This window comes from Barbatula barbatula, assembly GCF_947034865.1.
Source record: "Barbatula barbatula genome assembly, chromosome: 13".
NCBI classification, from domain to species: domain Eukaryota; kingdom Metazoa; phylum Chordata; class Actinopteri; order Cypriniformes; family Nemacheilidae; genus Barbatula; species Barbatula barbatula.
The window spans coordinates 19079054-19102101 of record NC_136776.1 but is presented as its reverse complement, the minus strand read 5'-3'; the positions used below and the strand labels follow the sequence as shown (position 1 = coordinate 19102101).

General features: G+C 38.9%; 1 protein-coding gene across 1 annotated transcript in view; it reads right to left on the bottom strand.

The window, feature by feature from the left end:
* unc13a (unc-13 homolog A (C. elegans)) overlaps nt 1–23048 on the bottom strand; it is a gene marked incomplete at its 5' end in the record, with an annotated part of 35056 nt that overhangs the window by 8282 nt on the left and 3726 nt on the right. Inside the window, 34 exons of the mRNA XM_079470923.1 lie at nt 3377–3500; nt 3580–3732; nt 3815–3903; nt 3981–4058; nt 4306–4383; nt 4969–5112; nt 6855–6951; nt 7078–7204; nt 7549–7634; nt 8546–8667; nt 9126–9260; nt 9338–9427; nt 9515–9583; nt 9845–9998; nt 10085–10248; nt 10360–10475; nt 11307–11476; nt 11563–11704; nt 11786–12013; nt 12101–12320; nt 12404–12478; nt 14512–14590; nt 14859–14905; nt 15634–15727; nt 15808–16557; nt 18816–18935; nt 19530–19725; nt 20010–20039; nt 20425–20479; nt 20708–20778; nt 20856–20979; nt 21191–21308; nt 22682–22781; nt 22878–22907. Of these exons, the coding sequence (XP_079327049.1) occupies nt 3377–3500; nt 3580–3732; nt 3815–3903; nt 3981–4058; nt 4306–4383; nt 4969–5112; nt 6855–6951; nt 7078–7204; nt 7549–7634; nt 8546–8667; nt 9126–9260; nt 9338–9427; nt 9515–9583; nt 9845–9998; nt 10085–10248; nt 10360–10475; nt 11307–11476; nt 11563–11704; nt 11786–12013; nt 12101–12320; nt 12404–12478; nt 14512–14590; nt 14859–14905; nt 15634–15727; nt 15808–16557; nt 18816–18935; nt 19530–19725; nt 20010–20039; nt 20425–20479; nt 20708–20778; nt 20856–20979; nt 21191–21308; nt 22682–22781; nt 22878–22907 (4475 nt within the window). The remainder of the gene's footprint in view (nt 1–3376; nt 3501–3579; nt 3733–3814; nt 3904–3980; nt 4059–4305; nt 4384–4968; nt 5113–6854; nt 6952–7077; nt 7205–7548; nt 7635–8545; nt 8668–9125; nt 9261–9337; nt 9428–9514; nt 9584–9844; nt 9999–10084; nt 10249–10359; nt 10476–11306; nt 11477–11562; nt 11705–11785; nt 12014–12100; nt 12321–12403; nt 12479–14511; nt 14591–14858; nt 14906–15633; nt 15728–15807; nt 16558–18815; nt 18936–19529; nt 19726–20009; nt 20040–20424; nt 20480–20707; nt 20779–20855; nt 20980–21190; nt 21309–22681; nt 22782–22877; nt 22908–23048) is intronic.

Below are 23048 nucleotides of genomic sequence, written 5' to 3'. Positions count from 1 at the left end.
ATCACGAGCCAAGAACCACTTGTAGCGCTATATCGAACCATTTTTTGTGGTCATGTAAATTATATTTGAATATACATTATAACTGTATCTGTTCAATGTATTAATGTTTGATGTATATATATATATATTTATATATATTTAATTTAAATATATACAATTTTATTAAAACGATTCGTAACTTAAAACTAAATAAATAAATGAAAAAGATATGGTAGTATAATATTAATCGTATACAATTTTGCATCTTAAGTAAATTATTTTAGTTTTTTTCGAATGTTAAATTCAGATTTTGCGGCAAAAATATTGTAAGAAATCCTGATCAAAGAAATGACTGCACTAGTAAACTAGGGTACAGAAATGCTGTTTTCATCGGTTTGTTTCAACAGGGGGACCCAAGTCAAACAGAGAAGAGACACTGAGAATGAGAGAGAAAGAGAGAGAGAGACAGGACACATTGAGCTGAAGGGATTTAGTTCTTACATCACTGTGACAAGCAAGCTTCACCCTGCCCTGTGAAGAAAAGATAGTGTTGTTAACTTCAGCATTGGTCCTGACTCTCTTTAATTGGCTGACAGTGTCCATTACTCAGTAATTGACAGGCTAATGGGCCAATCGCATGACCTTAAGAAAAGTCAAATGATAAAAAAGCGAATCTATTAAAAGTCTGATATTTATTTCAGTTACATAGTTTGCTGTTATAGCAATTTTTATATAGAGTTTTGCTTTGATTTTGGACCGATTACAGGTGGCCCCATATATCTTTATAAGACCTTTGTAAGTAAACTGCTGTGAACACAATTTGTTCTGTCATCAAATCGAGGTAAAACGAAATTATTTTCAGTGGCTATTGCGTTACACATTTAAAATAGAAACGTCTATTATTCCTTTATTTTGTTGCTACAAAATCAAATAAAACGGCACATGAAATCTTAAAAAAATGCACAATACAATTTATACAACTGATGAATACACTACCACACATTCAGTTAATTAAAATTTCTCAATAAACCCAGAGAATGTGTGAAAAACATAACAAAAAACGTCCCAGAAGACACAATACAAGACCTTGGTCTTTCGCTAGGCCAAGACAGAAACCAAATACCAGGACAGACTGAAAGAATAATGTCTGCAGAGATGCTAAAGACAGTCTCGGAAGATCAGATGCAAGCAACAACCCACACAGGAAAGGTTTCAAACAGGTGACAGTGGGAGGAGCCAGAGTAGAGGAGGGCGGGGCCACCTGATAAACCAGTTAAGGTCACGCCTTAAGACAACTGCAGAACAGACCCACAACAGGATGCAATATAAACTAATCTAGACTCTGTGCAAAAGTCTCCCAATTCCAGGAAAACGAACAGAAAGCATATCAAGAGAGGGGTTGGCAGTCAGAATTGGGGGCGGACATCATATCGGAGGTTTGTGGGGAAAGGGGCCTTGTACAAGTCAATCAGGAAATGCACCATGCTACAGCCACCTCGGGTGTACAGACCGGTGAGGTGGCCAGGGAAACGGAAGGTACCACGAGATGAACGAGAGGGACAGAGAGAGAGAGAGAGAGAGAGAGAGAGAGAGAGAAAGAAAAGACGTGACAGACGGATGAAGATGCATTTGACAAGGAAAGAAGGACTTGGCAGCCACATAGAGCAGAAGGGAGGGGAGGAGGAGGAGGAGGTTACCCGGCGTGTATGGACTGCGGGACAAACAGACGGACACACAGAAGTGCTCTTGTACTTACTATCATCTTTGGAGGTGGAGCGGGGGGAGAGCGAGAATGTAATAATAACCAGAGAGAAGGGTCAGTGAAGCTACAAAGAGCCCCACATCAATTCAAAGTAGCATTTACATTTACTCCGCCCAGGGGTGTTTGCCTGGAGGAATCTATGATTTTGGTGGCCAGTTAAAGTTAACATGAAATGGTATTTAATGTTTGCAATGCTAAGATTTTAAGAAAACTGGATATTTCTCTTATTCTTTGGTTATTGATCAGATTGTGAAAATCTACTTCCAATGTTTCGGTAATTGAAATCAGATCAAATATCTGATGAAATATAAAAAAAGACTTAAAATAAAAAGAAGAAATAAACTGAAGGCTCAAAGATTATTAATTAAAAATAAATAAAAACTAAACTAAAACTGAAATAAAATAGAATGTGTAGAGCAGTACAAATATGAATGAATAAATTAGTACAATGAGAAAAGAACATTTAAAAATTTCACAAAATTAAGCAAAAATAGAATAAACAAGTTAAGGCACAAAGATGATCAACTAAAAATAAATACTAATTAAAATAGAAAAATAAACCAATAAATAATATGAGGATAACTGAAATAAGGCACAAAGATTATTCACTACAAAAGACAAAAACTAAACTAAAACAGAAATAAAATATATTAATCTTATAAGGCAGTTTATAAATGAATAAATAAATAATAAAATATAACAAACAAAAAAAACTAAATAAAATTCTAGAAAACTAACCATATAAAATCATAAGCTATTTGAAACAATCCGAGCCAGATCTGAATGTGATATTTCAAATTGTTTGGTGGCCACTTCAGTCCTTGAACACCAATAAGTTCAGTTTGGAAGAGATTTGACTTTCACCTTAGAAAGCCTTTCCGTATGCATATGAATAAACGTTATCATTGACATAATCTTTAAAATAAAAGTAAACTACTTTTTTGACAAAGCTTTAGAATGAATCCATTCCCTTTTTCAGTAGCCTAATGCTTCAGTAGTTATTATTTACCAATAGATGCGGAGCAATACATTCAGCATTCATGTTGACTTTAAGTAGGTTTCAATAGGGAGAACTGGCTCCCATCCATATGTTAAATCATTAAAAGCAATGACATGGGTCTCTTTTGTCAAACTGAACAAATACAAAACAGAAAAAGAACAACAGTTATATCAAGACAAATTAAAAGCAGTAACAGTGTCATCTCTGCTCCTGTAGAAACGCACTCAAAATAGTATTCGGTATGTCTATAGAAATAAGGTGAATTAAACAGGACACAAAGCAATTTCTTTTTCAAAGAATCATTTCTAAAATGCGTAACTGTGTGACTACAGGACCAGAGAGCAGTATTGAGAGGCGTTTGAATGATATGGTGCACTCCCTTGCTCAACAGTATTTAAAAGATGGAGAATGTGTTTTGCTCAAGGGGATTTATTAGGGAAAGAAGCGCGTTTAAGATTTCCAGTCTCTATGAACCATAAAACACACCACAATGAATAATCCTCACGTTTTGCAGACGCGTTGAATCATTTTCTGTAAGTTGTCTAAGTAAATCTGCTCTGACGGAGATTTTAAACCCCTTTGCATTATGAGGAAAGTATCGTAAGATTACTTTTGTTGTCGGAAATTGTTATTACCGTTTGGTCGGTCAGTGGCGGCAACACGATGGTCTTCTCCATTGTGTTCATCACCAGCTTCCAAAGCTCCTTCAGCACTCGCTTCAAAACGGTCTTCTCGCAGATCTTGGCAAACAGCGTGAGGCTGACGTGAAAACAAAGTGAGGCGAGATGAGAGGAGCGGAGGCGTGAAATTTTCAAGAAAACGTCTATTTATATCTTACTTGCTGTCAAGGAAGTCCATGATGGGCTGCAGGACGTTATCAGCATCCTGTGCCACGCTGCTGCAGGCGCTCGCTGGCACGTTTCCTGTTCCCTTCACCTGGCTAAGTATGTCACCCATCTGCTTTACGTTTTCTTCAATGTTTGGCTGGAAACTAAACGGGAACCGAGCAGAATCCAGATGTTACTCCAAACATAAAAGAATAAAAGAACTTGAATGGTCTCTCAGTGTCTTACCTGGTGGCAAAAATCCTTGCGAGATCATCCAAGACATTGTTGAGCTTCACCTGCAGCTCTTTCAAGATGTCACTAGCTTCAACGTTCAGCTGGATAACATAAAGCTGTTAAAGGCAGATCTGGACACGGTCAAATAATCATGTTGATGGTTCAGTGGTTTACTTACATCTTTACCTCCCATGGCCTCAAACATCTTCTCAAGCTGGACCCTGAGTTGCTGGATATTGTTTATTAGGATGCACGGCTGTGTGAAACATAGAAAACGTGAAAATGCATGCTAACCTAACATGCACTTTAGACAAAATACTCTTGAAGCTCAACGCAAGATGAATTTGTCAGCTCTTTGCTCTTTGTTATTAAAACGATACCTTTACAGCCCCGTCCTTTGCATTCTAGAGTCAAAGCAAACAAGAACACAGCATGAGTGGAAAGTTGAGACAAAATCGGGACAAATTTAGGACAAATTCCCACGGGGTGTATCCAGTTCTTACCACTTTCTCCTTGGTGCAGTGGTTGGGGAAGTCTCTGGAGATAATGTCGGCATATGAGAGCAGAACATTGCTGATGGTCTGTGGGGTAAAACGGTTTCTTAAAACGAGTCCCAAGACGACACAAAGCTATTTACTACATCAACTGTCAGGTCAGTTTCACTTACACTTAAATAACGAAACATTCTTAAATCAACACACATTTACTTGAAAAGCAAAACGACCTGAAAAATATTTATTCTATGCTTGAAACCAGATAAAATATTGGCTAAGGAAATTCACAAAAAGGTGAAATTTATATTAAGGTTATTTTTTCTTACACACATTGACATTTCATGTATTGACCAGATGAAAAGATTTTATAGGTAGGCCTACTAAGCAAGTTTCTTTTCAAACGACCAATTTTTCAATTTTACTAAACCAGCATGAATTGAAGACACGATGTACACAACCAAGAAGTGCTTGAGCAAAAAATAGGCTGGTTTAGATTCTTAATGAGTGACGTCGGGCAAACCAACATCGTGTCTTATGGTGGCCTGTTAATACTATTAATAAAGAAAATAGAAAGATCTGGAAAGATCAGGAACTTTGCTATTATAAATGAGTCTTAAAATGACAGGGTACATTATAATTAATAAGAGTTTTATTGCAATGTCAACCGGGAACCTTGGCAAATCTCTTCATGTAGTGTCCGACGATCTGTGGGTCTGGACACTCCAGCTTCTTAATGATCTCAAAGCTCTGGTTAAGCTGCGAGAAGACATCCACCACCGAACAGGAGAAGAGCGCATGCTCTGAAGTTTGTTGATACTGTAGTAGAGAGAAAGTTAGATGTGCCGTCAGAGAAACTTCTGGAATAAGAGCAGGGCCAGATGGAATCCGCGTCCGCGGGTATCCGCGGAATAGTACCGTGTATTTGATTGCGTACGCATCAAGTACTCTGTTGTTTAGGGTTGCAATCTGACGATTTTATGGCGTGATCGATTCCAAAGACACCCACAGTCTACTTCTCAAGCGAATCTTATAGATCATGATCGTTTCTAAAGTAGGCTACAGAACAAGCAAATTTTACCTCACGCAAAGCAAAAGTAAAAACCACTAATTAAGCAGCCTGTGTATATAAATGTTCACACGATATGGTTGTCGTGTTAGTATTGCATCACGTGTTTTGGTTGATAAAAACAAGCTTAGCCTACACATTATACTTGGGTTTAAGAAGCGCTGCGTAATCAGACACAGCAAACTCACACACAACAATGCAATGAGCGAACAATTTTGTTAAAGCGCTTATGTTTTTTTCACATTAATTACTTTCTTCTTCATCTCATGTGCTGAAACGGTATCACTGAAAGATCCATTAAAGTAGTCAAAAACACGACTGAGATCATCATAGTTTAAAGCTGTGAACAGCTCATATATTTACATTTACATTTATTCATTTGGCAGACGCTTTTATCCAAAGCGATTTACAAGTAGTTTTTTACAGTGACACATTACTTTAGAGCAATCAGGGGTAAGGTGCCTTGCTCAAGGGCACTTCAGTCATATATATATGTTTATAAAACATGTTCATAACGTTTTTATTTAGGCTTAATTGCAATTTTGACAGCTGATTTGTAAATGCTTTTATTTTGTAAAGTTTGAAGGCCCAGTCTTCAAATCTTTTAACAAATTTATTTAAAAACATTTTTTATAACGTACAACACATTTCAAACAATATTAAAACTATTCCAATATTTAAAACTAATTCTGCGCAGAATTCACAAAAAAAGTCCACAGATTCCGTCTGGCCCTGAATAAGAGGAACGAGGGGCCAACATGAGCTATTTGCGACCAGACGTCAGGTGCAAGCTCTTTCTTCTGGAAATAATTGGGTTGAGGTGAGACCGTGGCAGTTTCCCGAAGGGATTTCGGTGGGACTAACGAAGTAAAGAATGCGCTTATTGGGTCGGGAACATGCCGAGGTGCTCGGAGCACCGCTCGTATATCAAATATTGACTTGTCTGGCTGTAGGCTGGAGGTCTATTGTTACTCTTACTTATTTACACCTCCTTGTAAATAAAATGGCAAGAAGTTTTGCCTTCAGCTTTGACTGAAGAACCTTCATCTTTAATACTTCGAATTTTTGTTTATTATCTATTTTAATATTAAAAGTTAGCAATACTCTACTGTAATAAACTAATAATGCTATTGCAAATAATTCATTTAGTGATTTTGAATTTGTTTAATAAATATGAATAATATATATATATGTGATAGCATATCAAATGCTTTAGATATTTACAAATGCAAATAAAATGTAGGATTTCAGGATTAATATTTTATTATTGTATATTCATTTATTAATTCAATTATTCTACATAAATTAAGTGAATTATTAAAATGTATTTAATTTATAAATCAAAGAAACATATGATAAGAAAAATTTAAGAATCTTTCTTACATATATAAAATTGCTATAGTTAAACAGGCATTTTTATTGATTTATAGACAATGACGTCAGTTAAATCAACATCCAGTGGACTTCAAAAGGCAAGTGACATAAATCTCACCCCATCTTTTTTGTCTCTCTCCAGGGCACCGTGCAAGAAGTCTCGAGAAACCTCTTCATTCTCATCCAACCACTGTATAACAAACGGTTCAAACCACCTGCGGAGAAATACAACCACCTGAAGCTCTATTACCCATCATTCCTTGGGGTCTGAGTGACATTTTGATTGTGTATGATACACATCATTTCTACTGAAGTTGCAAGGCATGGCGGAAGTTACTCACGCAGGATATTCAGGCACCCGGCTCTTGAAGAATGGCAGCTCTTTGCAGTACTCGTTGTAGAGCCATTTGACTTTAAAGTGCAGGTTCATGTAATCGGCACTCTTGCACAGGCGGTTCTTTTCATGCTCTGTGAGGTGAAGATAAAAGCACTTCATGATCAGTAGAAGGAATTTAATGACAGATTCGTCTTTGCGGAGCTGAGCACCCCCACGGAATCAGCAGATTAGAGATTAGAGATTGACCACATTTATCCAAATGTGATATTTAAGGGGAAGCCCTGCTATGCACTCAACCTTTTTATTGTATCTCATCTGTTGGCAAAGTCAGCTGAAACTTTATAATGAAGCATCATGTGGTTTGAGATCATGATGAAAATCAAAGAGCTGCATCACATGATAAAAATGAAAGGATCTTTATGAAGATTGATATATACCATAAAAAAACAAGTCAAGATCCGTATTTTTGACTCACCCTCCATTGCGTATTTCATATCTTGTGCAAACAGGTTCCACATAACCTCTGCACTTATCTTTCCAACATTGAGCTCCTGGGGAAACCTGTATGGACCACAAATAAGATCAGCATCCAAAAAAGATTATGTAACAATTTCATAGCGACTATTTTACATGGTGGCTAATGTATTTGTGGTCATGTGCGGCACGACATTTATTCCACTTTATGTCCCCGCATGTAGTGGAATGACAATGAATCTCAACCTGACTTGACTTGACATACTGATGATGTAATTTGGACCCAGAGGTGGAGTCGAGGTATAGACACTTTCAGCGGCAACAACATAAACAATTGTTATGTGGCCCAAACTGAACTTCTGGTAGATCTCAGCAAAGAATCTATAACCGTTGAGTAGTTTTAACATATCATATACAATTAAATGTGAATATAAATGAAATATAAACTAAATTGCTATATTATAACCAAACAAAGACCGAAAGTTAACTCCGATGCGTCCGATGAAACTATCTGTTCCTCACATATTCCCATGACTCAATCGCAAATGAGCCAATCATGTTGCTACGACCACTTTTTATAACATTAACTTAAACCAAACTTATTTTAAAAACAAACACTTGAACGTACTGTACATCAGCGTGATAGGAACTAACTAAAACGAGAGAAACCATCCCCGGGAAAAATATATTTGAAGAGGACCTGGATTTTTCAGTTTAGCGTGATTCCCGTTCGTTTACATGAAGAGGGCGGGGTTAAGGACCTATACTGCAGCCAGTCACCAGGGGCCATCAAATTGCTTTTTTCAGGACGTGTACGGCACTCTTGTTTTAGTACAATATGCTTTCGCCCCATCCATGTTGAGTTTAGGGGCGGCGCTTAAGTGGTGCTTTCTTATAATCATCATACATTGTTGGTATTATAATATACATTGTAAATTCATACAAAGATCAGGATGGATCATGATATTATATTATGTGTCATTTAGTGTTGGACTTACTGGTTAAGGCAAGGGGTGTATGAGTTCTTGTCCTCTTCAATAATTGACACAATGAGAGTGATTAGCTTAGACCAGAAGTCCAGATTCTTGATGCTCGGACCTTGTTCCTCTGGAGGAACCTCTCCCTTTTTACTCTGCAAAAAACACATCAGTTTCCAAACTTTAGGCTCATTATATCTTCTCTCAATATGCCAACCTTAGAAATGACTAACTAAATTAGTCACTAGATGTTCTCCAGGCTGAAACTTTTCAAAACTGCTTGCTTTTTTAGCCATTTGTTGCCCCCGTCCCAACTTTTCTGAGACCTGTAGCAGGCATTCAATTCTAAATGAGCTAATGTAGGGGATAAAAGTGTAAAATTTCTCTGTTTGACCTTTTGCTCTGTTATCTATGTTCTTTTGTGAATAAAATATTGGCTCATGTGATTTCCTTTTGGGATGTACAAAGATCTTGCAACCAAATCTAGCTAGTAGCCCAGGGTTAGATGTTTAATTTAAAGGGAAGAGTGTTACAATGTAAACAATGAACAATGACCAGACTTCTACTCTGTCGATCGTTGGGTCACATAAGGTCGACTTACCGGGTCAGTTTGGTACTCTCGACTATACAGCTCGTGGCAGTTGTTGAAAATGTACTCGTATGTGGAATTGAGACAGGCTTTTACACAATCCTTCACCACCTGACTGGCACGAGGAGGACTCTGGAGCTCTTGGACCTGTGAAGAAAAGTTCACGGTCGATTTATGTGCAGATTTTGAGTTTGAAGAAAAATGTTGAAACAGGCTTTTTAGACCTTCATTCTGAAAAACGTGATGCTGGTCAGCAGATCAACAGTGGACTTGAGGTCTTGTAACCTCTCAGGACTGCTGGCCGGAAAATTGTTCTGTTACACAAAAGACAACATTGTCAATTCATCATGCCGACAGGTTTAACTCAAGAATGTTGTTCGAAACCTTGTTTGACACAATACCCTGTACATGGAGAGGTCAATCCTCAGTGAGTTATGGAGCTGGTCGAGAAGCTTGACAAATCGCTCTTTCTGCACAGAAACAACCCAATAATATGAGACCATAAATATGCAAGTTCTCTCGCTGCATCCTGTGGTGAACATTCAACACGGCCCACAAAACATAAAACTCCACCTACACAAGTGGGTGTGGCTCTGGCAACATGGGTGTGGCTTCTGACTTTACACTTGAATGTGGGCGGGATTGAAAGTCCAACGGATACGAGCAAGGCGCCTGTCTAAACCAGACACTGAACGCTTAAAGTAATTTTCGACTTTGACTGAAGCACCCACCCCAAAGTTGGAGGCTGCGAAGCGGTCGGAGGCAGACACATTGTTGGTAGCCTGAGTCGTGTGAGCGTAGTAAGCGTTGATGTTGGCTAGCAGAGTGCTCATGACAGCGGGAACTCCAGGACACATGTACTTTGACGACAAGCATGCAAAGTGTCTAAAACCAAACATATACATTATTGACTATTGGTTATATCAGTCATCGCTTTTGTGAGACCTCGAAATAATTGTGTTACAACTTACGTCATGGCTTGATAAATGGATTCCACTCCGTAACGCATGGCAAACTCGTCCACAATCTCCTGGGGCGTCTCTTCAAAGTAAACCTTCCAGGCATCGTCACCCTTGGCATCCGGTATCTTCACCACTCCGGTATTCTGGATGTCTGTTAAATGGTGGAAAAGGTTCTGTGGGGAGAAAGAAAAAAGGTGTTCATCAACTGGTCATTGATATAATTAGATCTCCGAAGCATGAATTATGCAGTTAATAAGACATGAGCTAGATTACAAATGACTGACCTCATGCAAGCAAGTGTACTGGACATGATATGGGGCCACGGTTTCTTCTCCTTTGATCTCCACGCTGATGTGCATACGAATGGCTCCTGATACGGCCGATTTGTCTGTTCGCTTGTCTGAAAGGCCATAATATCATTGCCAGCATTAGTCTCTCAAAAGAAAATATACAATCCCAATAACCCAATAACACAATGCTGGTTAATACAAAACTCCTCATAACGAACCATTTCACAATGTGCCATGTCATATTATTTATTTTTTATTAATACATTCGTCGAAAAAAGGAAGAGACCATTCCAAATGTTCATTTAATCAGCATTTCTAGATGTATTGTGGCCTTGTCTGTTCAACAAAACCAAACCTCGGGAGTGACAAAGTCATCCAACAGCAATGTGAAACACCAACAGCATGACAAGATTCATGAAAACTGTGATTAAAATCAAGGACAACATAAAAAAGCTTTTTTTAACTTTTCCTAAATACATATACAAATATTAAGGGTTTATTGCTTCAAAGTGAATATGAACTTGTTTTATTTGCAGTATTCAAGATATGCAAACACTGGATCTTTTGGAATATTTTTATCAGTAAATGCTAATAAAAAATTATGTTTTTTGGAATTTGGTAGAAATGCTGTCACTAGTTCACAGAATAAAACAAAAACAATCATTTTTCTTAAACATATTCCTACAAATAGCAAATTTAACTGAAAATAATTTTGGAGTAGTTTTTCATTACCGTGTGTGTTATATTTGTATATATTTATGTTTGTACATAGAAGGAAAGAATTTATTTTATCTATATATTAACCATTGTGGCTATATATTATTGCTGTATAATAACTAACAATTCTTGCTATATCTAGATTTATCATCTGTATTTTAAATGATCTGCTCTGAATTTAAGGAATTGAATTTAACTTAAATATGACAGACTTTGTTACGTACCCAGATTGTACCAGACGTCCATTTCACCGCTCAAAGTTCGCACCTCAATGATAGTCTGACCCAAGAAATCATCAGACTCCCGTTTGAACTTCTGCTTTACTCTCGACTTAATATCGTCGTCCTCGTCCCACACACGCACCTTGATCCGATCAGACGAATTGTGACACTCGCTAGATAAAGATTTTGCACCACGATGAGTTAAAAAACTCTGCAACCCCACAACTTTAATAATCTCAAACAAATGTAATTTACTTACAAATTAAAGCTCTCGTCCCACACAGGGTTGAGGTTGCCGTAAATGGTTTTGGTTCGTTTTTTGGTCTTGCCCACTTGGACGGTTACATAGGGGTCACTAGAGCCGGTTTTGTCCTTCGCCTGCAGGCCTTGAGCACATAAAACTGGCAAGAGGAATAAGAAATATTAATAGATTATCCTCAAATTATGAGTTAAGATGTGTTCTAGCTAAAACGGTTTATTACCCGTGATGCTGATCTTTGCTGACCACTTAGACGTTCCGTCCAAAACGCTCTGTTTGATCTGCTTCATATGTGCCACGTGCGTGGCTTTGATCACTCCGAACACATCCTGAATCAGTTCGAAGATCTCAGGTTTGTTTCGCTCTCTGATCTTCATGCGGTCTTTCAACACCATGATGATGTTCTGCGTGCGATCCTCGGCTCCGTGTTTGGAGCTCTTCTCTGCTGCTCCTGTGGATGATAGTCAAAACGGAAACCATGATACAGCTCCTTCAAGGTAACCTAAGCTAAAAAGAACGGAAACCGACGCTGTCTTACTCTGTAGACAGTCAGCATTTAGTAAATCTTGACACTTCTCATGGCATTTGACCCCACACTCGGTGCACCGCATGCCCTGCCGAGCGATGCCCCACAGAAGCCCCTCGCACTCGTAGCAGTAGGTGGGTGTGGTGGCTGTCCAGACTTCAAAGTTATGTGGGGTGGTACAGGAAATGGGATATATTAACGCCTGAAGGGTCTTCTTGTAGACATGACTCTTCTGCAAAATACAAGACAACAGGTAAATGGAAATTGCTCCGAGTGGTGAGATGTGAATGTCCAAATTGAAACCGGACAACGTACCAATTCTTCATTGTTAAGGGTGCTGGAAGCCATCGCAGAAGTGATGCCTGCTTTTCGAGAGTTCTGGACAAGAGACTAAAAGAGAAAACCAACATTTAGGATAAAATAAAACAGGAGAGCATAATAAAAAATATAAATGATTATAAAAATTTATGTTATTAAAAAAGTAATATTACTAGAGAAGTGTTTAAAATAAATTAGTAAGAATAATAAAAATATGTTTTTTAATTATCTTAGACTTTGGAACTTACCATTGCCTGCAGAAGTTTGGGGCATTAAAATAAGAAAGAGATGAAAGAATTAGAATCTTGTCAAAGATCTGCTATATTAAAATGCTTTGAATACTGGTTTGCATCTTTATTTTCTAAATAGCACTATTACTTTAACATCCCATCTATTGTCCTTAAGACATTTTTTTTACAGTAAGCATTACAAATATATATACACATGTTTTGATATTATACCATTTTATATTTGTATATAATATATTTGTTTAATAGTTATTTAATAGTTCATTTTTGTAATAATATCATATATCCCAAACATTTTACATTCCTTTCTATTTTTTCGCCTGTACTTTGCTTCCCTGTGTTAACTGTAAAACTGCGTTGATACAGTGCAATATTGTGAAAAGCTCAAAAAGATTAAATAGAATAAGTATTAAGTGTTTTTATCACAATATTGCATTGTATTGAAATAATTATTTAATATTTATCACAATATTGCATTGTATTGAAATAATTATTTCGTATTTTTCACAATATTGCATTGTATTGAAATAATTATTTAATATTTATCACAATATTGCATTGTATTGAAATAATTATTTCGTATTTTTCACAATATTGCATTGTATTGAAATAATTATTTCGTATTTTTCACAATATTGCATTGTATCAAAGCAGTTACTATGTAATATAATATATTTCTAGTAGTAAAATTGGAATAAACAGGATTAAGAATAAACAATGCAAAAAGAAGTGTGAAAACAGAAAGACACAAAGTTTTAGTTCTTGGTTTAATTGTTTTTGACATGCATTTTAATTCTGCTCAAATCAGCAGTTTGCCCCCGGTCTCTGAAAATCGGTGTGGGTGACGGCAAGCCGGATTAAAACAGACAAACTGCAGAAGTCTTTAGTGCAGTATGGTAATTTCTCCTTCATCTTCCAGTGCAGAGAGTCAGAGACAGTCTGGTGCCGTTGCTTGTTCTGACAGCTCTCCAGCGAAGCCTGCCAGGAGTGTTATTGGCTGAAGAACTGTGGCCAGACCTACACGACAGCCGTCAGTTACCGAATACATTTTTGGCTCTCGTTCAGTTGTTTAATCAACTCGCAACAATTTCCCCTGTCAGTCAGTCTGCGGCGGAGTCTTGAAGGAAATGTAACTGACACATGTAAAACACTTTACGCTATACGAGTAAGTTGTCAAGTAATTGAGTTGTGAAATTTATTTTACATATCGTTGCGTCCTTCTGAAACATCGGATTTACAAATTCAATGTCTTTCAGAAATGGAAAAGACACCGTATTTAATCATTTAAAAAGGACAGTGTTGTCAAAGCTGACATGCACTTTTAAATACTATTTACATTTACGCATTTGGCAGATGCTTTTATCCAAAGCGACTTATATTGCATTATCCTATATATCCTAGACTGGATTTATAGGTTCGATATTCGCAAAACCCAGAGAGACTAATAATAATGATTTATAGCAAAAAATATAAACTCTACATATCTCTACATAATTCTCAAAGCATTAACTACTAGTATAAAAGTTCAATGAACTCCAGAAAAAGAGAGACAAAATAAGGTTAGGTAGACAGCTCAAGATGAAAGACAGACTCCAAAACTAATAGGTTTGCACAGGAGAGGCTGCCTGGACCACTGAAGACTCATCAGTCAAAGGCCAGACAGGCTGACTAATGCTCTAATAATGTCTAACCCTGTAGCTGTGACACAAACTGATGTGCCATGGAAGTTTCTATGGACTCCAGTGTCTGGACGAAGTCTTTCTGAGTGCTTCCCAGAATAAATACAGTAATACATATGGAATGCTTTTGAAAAGTTGATGGTGGATCCAGAAATGCTTTGGTGGAAGCGTGACTCACCAAATCTCGGACGAGAGGCATGGCCTTTCTCTTGCGAAGGTCAGGCATGCTGTCTATGCTGTAGAGAGCACCTCCAGGCCTGTGGATCAAAGGAGTTTTTTATACAATTAATGTATGATTGAAAACTAACTGAATTCTACAAAAAGCTACTTTGTTGTATGTAGAATGTACGGTGGGAACTCTTTCTTTTAAAATGTGATCTTCACCAAAATGTGATGCTTTGAAGATGAGACACTCTTCAATCTCGTTCGTACATTTGAACTAGATTAATACATTTCTTCCCAAAGTTTAATGCTTGAATAAATTCTATAATGCAATGAAAATGTGCTATACGTCACAATGCTCACCCTGCTTGCAAAAACAATGACGCAAGTCCCGGAGTCTCGCCTCGAGCCTGTGGACACGAAGTGAGAGATTGAATTGAGATATGTTAAGCTCTGTTTCTGACCTCTCTGTCCTTTAAACCATAGTAAAATTATCTTTAATATCCATTCAGAACCCACAAAGTCATTTTAATAGTATAGTTTCTATTCCAGAGAATAGTCTGCTTTGATTGGATGCTAAAGCAGCCAGCAGTCTGTCTCATTGACGTTAGTCATGGACTCACTTTATCTCCATCATGGTTATATTGTCATTATGTCTCAATGAGTGTGTTTGAGCAAGCCGCAGGAAAAAGCATTTACGGAACCACACATGGCCACACCCACCTTTCAGGTTGCTTGTCCCGCTTCGGCAAAGCCGGGAAGAGCATGACAATCACTATGGCAATGACAAAAAACTGAAAGAAAAAACACATAGAAAACTAAAACGAATGGGGTGGAACACAAAAAGGGGCACGGGCAAGCCTCAAAACCAATGTCAAAACAAACGCTTAGTTTGCAAACATGTGACAATGATGTAAAACTAAAAGTAATAATAAACATGAAGGGAAAAGACAGGCATGACAAAAAATTGACAAAACACAAAATAAACTGAAGACTTCCCAATGTTGCCGAACAGAATGGACCCAAGAGACGCAAGTAGTGGGCGAAATGCAGATTTTGAGGATTATACTGCATTACTAACCGCTTGGCAGAAGTTAACAAAACAAATATACGACCCATACGCTCAAGCATTACAAACCTCCTGCAGCTGAAGTTGAACTCTGTTAAAGAGTCGTAACCAGTTTGCTTTGGCCTTTACAGCAGGATCCACTTGTAGCTCTGATTTGGGTATGCTGGAAAAGATTGGGATATTATAAGATTTAACTTCCACCCAGCAATACTTTATGGGACTTCAGACCACACGATAGCATACCTCTCAGGTTGAACCTCCTTCTTCTCTTGTTCTGTTTCAGGCTTGACCTCTGTGACAGGGGAAGGCATGTGTTCTTCTTCATAGTTGCCTGCAGGCATCCGGACCTTCTCTGAATGGCCAAACGGCTCCAATTCTGAGACCCTTGGTGGGGTCGTAGTATGGGGCACCTTGGCAAAGACATCCTCTGGCTGCTGTGGGGCTGAGGACTGTTTTTTAGGCTCCATTGTCTGGAATGGTGGTTGGGATTGCGAAGGCTGCTGCTGGTGCATTGAAGCCTGTTTCTCCAGTGGTGGACGGCTGCTGGGTGCCTCAGGGGCCAGTGTTGGGGCCGTGCTGCTTGGGGTGGGGGTATAGGTTGGCTCCTGCTCCGCACTAAGCGTTCCACCCGATGGGTAAAGGTCTTCATCCTCTTCATACACCATTCCCTCTTCCTCTTCTTCATAAATATAATCCCCTTCATCCTGTTCGAAGATCTCAACATCTTCATCGTAAAGTGCACCTTCCTCACCTCCGTCTTTGTTGTATTCTCCATCATCGCTGTAGACGCCCTGTGGTTCGTCTGGGTCCCAACAGGGTGAGTCTTTACCGTAGCTAACAGAGGAATGGCAGGAGTGGTAGGAGTCGTTCTCGTCGTAGAAGTCTCCGGATCCTCGGAAGCTCACAATATCTTCGGGGCCAAACTCCTCACTGAGTTGTGAGCTTCCACGGCTCAGCTCACCTGAAGAGGCATAGCGGCTACTGCCGGTGGGGCTGCGGGAGTAAAAAATTATCAGTTACAAAGGAATACAAATGTAGGCAGTTGATGGTATACTGTTGCGCAAAAAAAGAAGAAACAACCAACCACAAAGGACAATACCGCTAAAGACTTGGCTTAAGTTGTTTTGCGGGTGTGGTTTTGACTGTGTTAAAAAAGGTTCACGCTTTTATAGGCTCCAAGACCAACTAGCTACCTAGATACATAGGCAAGCAGAGCAAAACCAATTGGACCACATGCTAATTTAAATGTTAAATGTCTTTCAGTGGTAAATAATATATTTTTATTGTATGGATAAATGATAGCAGGTAAGAGGGTAGAGAGATCAAGACACAACCCTGTAGTTGTAGAGCAACCCTGTAGAGAAAACGAACATTTCAAAATGAAAAAAAAACTCAATCTCGCAACCACAGGGAAGATAAGACGACGCATCCAGGAGGAAGCATGAAAGGACAGAACAGTGGAGGAAAGAGATGGAACAGAGCTGACAAAAAAGAAACAGCATCTTCATGTGGCACCTCAAACAAAGACAGACTGTTCATCCTATCTGCTGAATGAACCAATTTGATGTAGAGTATATAAGAAATTAAGAAAGAAAAGAGGAGCTGACAGTGTAACGGGTGCAAGCTAGTGAAGAGCTGTGCAGTGTATAAGCCTCACTCCCCGACTAACAGAGACGCTCTAGCGACAGACGCTAGAGACTGCGGTCTTTAGCCTCCTCGTTAGAGCGCCCGTCTCCCATTCGGACCGACGTCGGTTCGAAGCCCGCGGAGAGCAGGGCGATTGGGACAGGCTACACTGACACTCACTGACACAAACACACACTTCCACATTATCGATTATGGGATGTAAGGTTTCGTAATAGATGAAAAACCAGCAGCAAAAGAGATGGGGTGTATTATAGGCTTGGATTTAGATAAGGAAGAGGAACACAAGAGCGATGGAAAACACACACACATGATCACACTTCTGTCCACACAATACCATCGTTCCTAATAAAGTTACCAGCCAACTGGCAAATTATTATTTCAGGCTTTTTCTACATTTGGCACACGGTGAGTGTACATTTCACGCAGTGCTTGTACTGAAAAACTGAAAAATCACACACATACACAACTTTCTCTTTCATCCTTACCACATCTACTGACATGTGTAATCTAAAAAAGAGCCACATACTGCATACTTCCTGTGACACTTTAAATGTAAATCACTGAGGCGTATTTCTCCGGCCTCTGTCACAGCCATCCACACGGACCCGCCTGCTGCCCACATAGCGTATAGTGTGTCTAAAGGCTATGTAATTAGTGCACGCTAGGCTTTCAGAATTACAGCGTTATACACAGACTCTGTCAGGCATAAACTAGGCAAATAACAGACTTCACACAAAAAACCTTCCAAACCCATGGAGCCCCACCGCCAACTTCACCGAATTCCAATTACACGGTACAAAAGACAGAAAAAAAACCCTTTGACACCTATGAGTCAGTTACCTCACAACACAAGCTATTCACAAATATACAGCAATCATTAGGACATAAATACATATATAATAAGGTATAGATACTGTATAGTATAGGATTGGGCGGTATGATGGTATATACTGTACATATATGCGTAGAGATTTTGCTGTATTGTTTATACCAAAGGACAACTTTACATTATTAACACAAGAGCAAGACTTAAAATACATATTCAAAACAAGTCAAAACTGTGAAAGTTGTCAACAATTTTGTTTACGGATGTTGAGAAATAGCTTAACTTGACAGTGACTGTAAAATTTAAATTGTTTGTGTTTACAGGTTTGCATACATAGTCTATTATTATAATACAGTCATGCGTTTATCATTGTGACAGTTTTGAACGTGGCTGAACCACTTTTTTCGTTTACCGTCCATCAGATTCCAAATAAACAAACAAGTAATCTGAAGAAATTATGTACCAGCAAAAATAATTACGGCAATAAACCGCATATTTCATCATACAAACATCTTTAATACTATGATATAATCTATCGGTCATACCGCTCACCCCATATACAATACACAGATAAAATATATATAAATATATATTAAAAGACCATGTATGTAAAAAGAAGGGACTGTTGCGCATGCATGGCAAGCATAACGAGGATCACAGGACCAGACAAGTCCAATTCCACGACGACATCACAGCGGGACGGATTCACAGGCTGGAGCAGGAACAACAGCAGAAGAAGGAGGAAAAGGATGGAGGTGTAGGAGCTACGGTGACCCACCTATCAGAGAGCGAGTGCCTACTGTCTAAGGAGTACTGGCGGCTGGTCCGCCTGCTCGAGCCGGAAGCCGAATCGAGATCGCTGCGGCCGTTGGTGGCGGAGTCTAAACTATCATAGCGTCTGGTGGGAGGGAAGGGGATGGGGAGGCAGGGAGAGGAGGAGCATGAGTAATGTTTTTTAATTCGGTTTATTAATCTCAATGAATGGAACATGACCCATCCTAAGGCATTGGATATCCAAGAGATGCTAAGAGACTCAATGGGCATTAGTGAGACTTTATGAAGGGTTTAGGTAGCTTTGAAAGAGGCCCAGTCCCAAATGATGCACATTATGTACAGTCAATGTGAGGACCACCAGGCACCATTTGGAACAGGGTCTCAGAGCACCCAGTCTCTGGGATGCACTAATCCCAGCATGCAATGGAAGAATGTCAGGAATATAACGCAAGAGAAAATAAACAGGAAATTGAAGCTCGTTTTGAACTCAGCCAAAACGAGCAATACTGGGGAAACCCTGCATTCAAATCTCAGTCAGTCTGGCTCCAAATCCATGAAGTGTACACAAGGTTCATCCAAGGCTTTTATAAATTGACCAATGCATAAGAATAAAAGTAAATTGTCACTTAAGATAAAGTTAAAGATTACAGATTTAGACTATCATTTGTAACTATACAATTCTCTGGAAGCAAAGGGGTGGGGCCACACAGGCATTTACCTAATGGCTCTTTGGTTATCGTAGTCGTAGTCATTTATGTCGTTGTACTGTGAGCCGTGGTGCATGTGTCGGATGGGGTACTGGTGCATGGACGCATTGGGCTGGGAGGTTGTGTAGAATGGAGGTGGGATGCTGTTGCTGGTTTCGCTGCGGTAGTCACTGTCTCGATCATCCACAGCGCTGTCTGGATCATCATCTGAGGAAGAAACACAAAATAGTTATCACAAAGGAATTAGCAATAACCCAAGGACGGTCCTGGAATAGCATTCCAATCAAACACTCAGTGCAAGAAAACCCTTAGTAAGAATACTTTTACAATTACAATTAAGGGTTTTCTTACCCTAAGGGGTTTCTTGCTACCGGGCCCTGATACTTAAAGTCTTCAGAAAATCAATCCTAAACCTAAAATATGATTCTGATCATGAAAATGTTGTCCCAGACCCAAAATAAGTGAACCCATATAACATAAAATGTACTTACTCTGCTGGTCCCCCCATAAACTCCAGTTACCTAATGTAAAATGACCAAACATGGAAGTGGTTAGTAGATGTTTTGATAAAAATAAAGCTTTGGATGACACAGGTCTCTATCTGACCATGAACAGGGATCTTGTTAAAAATCCAGGTTGATGAACTGTACCATCAATTTGGGAGTTGAAAGAAGGAAACAAAGATAGAAAGAAAAAAAGGAACGGAACGGAAGGGAAGGGAAGGGAAGGGAGGGAGGGAGGGAAGGAAGGAAGGAAAGAAAGAAGGAAATAAGGAAAGAAGGAAGGAAGGAAAGAAGGAAAGAAGGAAGGAAGGAAGGAATTTAAAAGAAAAAAAGAAAGAAAGAAAGAAAGAAAGAAAGAAGAGACATTTATCAATTTAAACGTGTGTAATATTTGAGAGCTCACAACACTGGGTTGACGGCATCGGAAGTGGTGTCTCGTGCTCTTCTTGGTATGCATACTGCAAAATGAGCAAAAAAGAAACACACTGAGTCTATCAGGATAAGTAAAACCGGTGAGTCTCAGTTGGAACAGGTAAGTAGTTCAGAAGAGAGCTAAGGCAAGAAAACACACTGTTCTGGCCTCAGATGTCTATCCGACAGAGTCAGTGAATTAATGCATGTCCTGCCCTTGGGCTCCGGGGAAGACTGTAAACACAACAAGACTGGTGTTGAATGAAGAGACTCACATCTTGATCCCTCATGGCATTGAGCTGCTCTAATTTCTTGGCCCAGTATCGAGCTTCCTCCTCTGGTATATCTGGAAAGTATTAAACAATGGGTTAGCACTCCAACTTTGGATAAATGCAGAAGAATGGAGAAAAAATGCAAGGGCACCTAATGGGAGCTCGAAACGTGTGTCCAAAAGCACTCGATGGAAGGTGGGATCTTTCGTGCCACAGATCTCATTTTCAGCCATGATGACCTGAGAGTCTAAAGTCAACCATTGTCCTGGTCCTTCCTGTAATACAACAGTCGTGACGTTATACCTGCAAATCCGATTTCCAAAAAATAGCAATTTTAAGTAGTAAAGAGCTTAAATCCAAAGGTTTCTGGAGTGTTTGCAATGAGAGCCAATGCCAGGCATCAGCTACCGATCTCCACATATAGCTCTACAGAGGATGAAAAAAGCTCCAAGCTGTTGGGCGCCAGGCAGGCCATCTGGGCTGTACCTCGTTTGACTGGCGAATGTTGCTCAAAGGGATCCACAGTGTGCCAACCATGGTGTCCCAGATCAGACCTTTGTTCCATACCTCCACTGTCAAGCCCAGATCCAGTCTGTTAATTTCACTGGATGAAGATAGAGATGGGGGAAATTAAGAGCGAATGACAAAGAAAAGGCATACATGAACACGATAGGATTGGAAACCATAATAGTTTGAAGAAATACAAAACAAGAAAAATTGAACATGGTTCAGGCTGAAACAATGACATCTGTGCTTTGGGCATCTCTAGTGACACACTCTACCAAAGTGAAGCTCTACCAAATCCTTATAATAGCCTCGGCTTTGATAATAAACCCAATCCCTCTTCTATTTACCACAGGGGCTAATCTTAAGGATGCTGAAATGGGCTGTCACATTAGACCGAAGGATAAGAAGTAACTAAATCAGATTACGAATGATTTAAGATGAGGTTGGCAAGAGTTCAAGAAAGAAGCTTTTGAACATTCTTCTATAATACTAGCTCTTGCACATAGATTTAAAAGCACCAAAATGTTTACATTCTTTAACGAAAATATAGGTGCTTTTACCTATGTGAAACTAGTAACCATGATTCTATGGTGTTAAAGGGACAGTTTACCCCCAATGAAATGAAAATTTTAAATTCTGTCTTAATTCAATCATCATCAAGTATTTGTTCTGTTTGAACACAGAAGAATTTTCAAAGAGTGTGGGAAACAGTTCTGGGGCACCGTCAACCATAGGAGTATTCTTCTAGACTACGGAAATCAATAGTGCCCCAGATCTGTTTGGTTGCTAACATTCTTCCAAATATCTTTCTTTTTGTTGAACAACGAAATGAATACCGTTTTGGAACAACCTGAGGTTGAATAAATGATCACAGAATTTTACATTTTAGGGTGCAATGTCCCTTAAAGGTTTGCCAGTGTGTTGCTTTGCGATTGTAAGGTCTCATAAATGGTTTGTATTAAGTTTATTGCCATGTGGTTGTTATGTCAGCTGTTTACTTAAACAAAAAATGTCTTCGGATCACGATTAATATACAATTTTGAAGTCAGGATTGATTTCAAGGAATGCCAGGCAACGTCTGGGCCCTTGAGGGCAAAATCATTAGGGATATTAACTAACTAGGGGAAACCAACTGTTATATAAAAGCACATAAACAAGCCTTTCATTAAGGTTTATATCCCATCAGCTTGAGCTGAATGAGAAAATATAATGCAAGTCTACGGAAAGTAATATAACATGAACTGTTTACCAATTATCGAATGAACTGATATATAAACGGTCGAGCGAGCCATTGGTTGGAATTTGCGACCTCACCGCTAGATGCCGCTAAAACCTCCACATTGCTTCTTCAAAGAATGGCATTTACATACTTTGTTATTTTCAAGGGTTATGGTTAACTAGTATCATGACAATGGGACTGAGTTTGTGCATTTGTACAGAAAATCATTCATAAGACATATAAGAACTTACAACATAAAGTCCTGCTCCCAACATGGCTGACTGCCTCGCACAGCTATGGTGGTGCTTTTCACGTTCTGAACCTTCAGCGACACATAAGTGTTGAATTTCTCTGCAGGGAAAACAACACAAATCACGGTAAATCTTCTCCATGTGGAAAAGTAAACCCAAAACATCCTTTAAAAATTAAGATACAACTGAACTTTACCTTGTGGTCCATCGAGCTTGGCTTTCTTCACTGTAATAAAGAAAGTCAGTTATGAAAACACGTGATAAACAGAGGCAATGAAAATAACACACATTACATATCAGGCAGCTCATTTTAGATTCAATGTTGCTTATTTGCATTTTTGAAAATACCTAAAGGCTTTAGACCTTA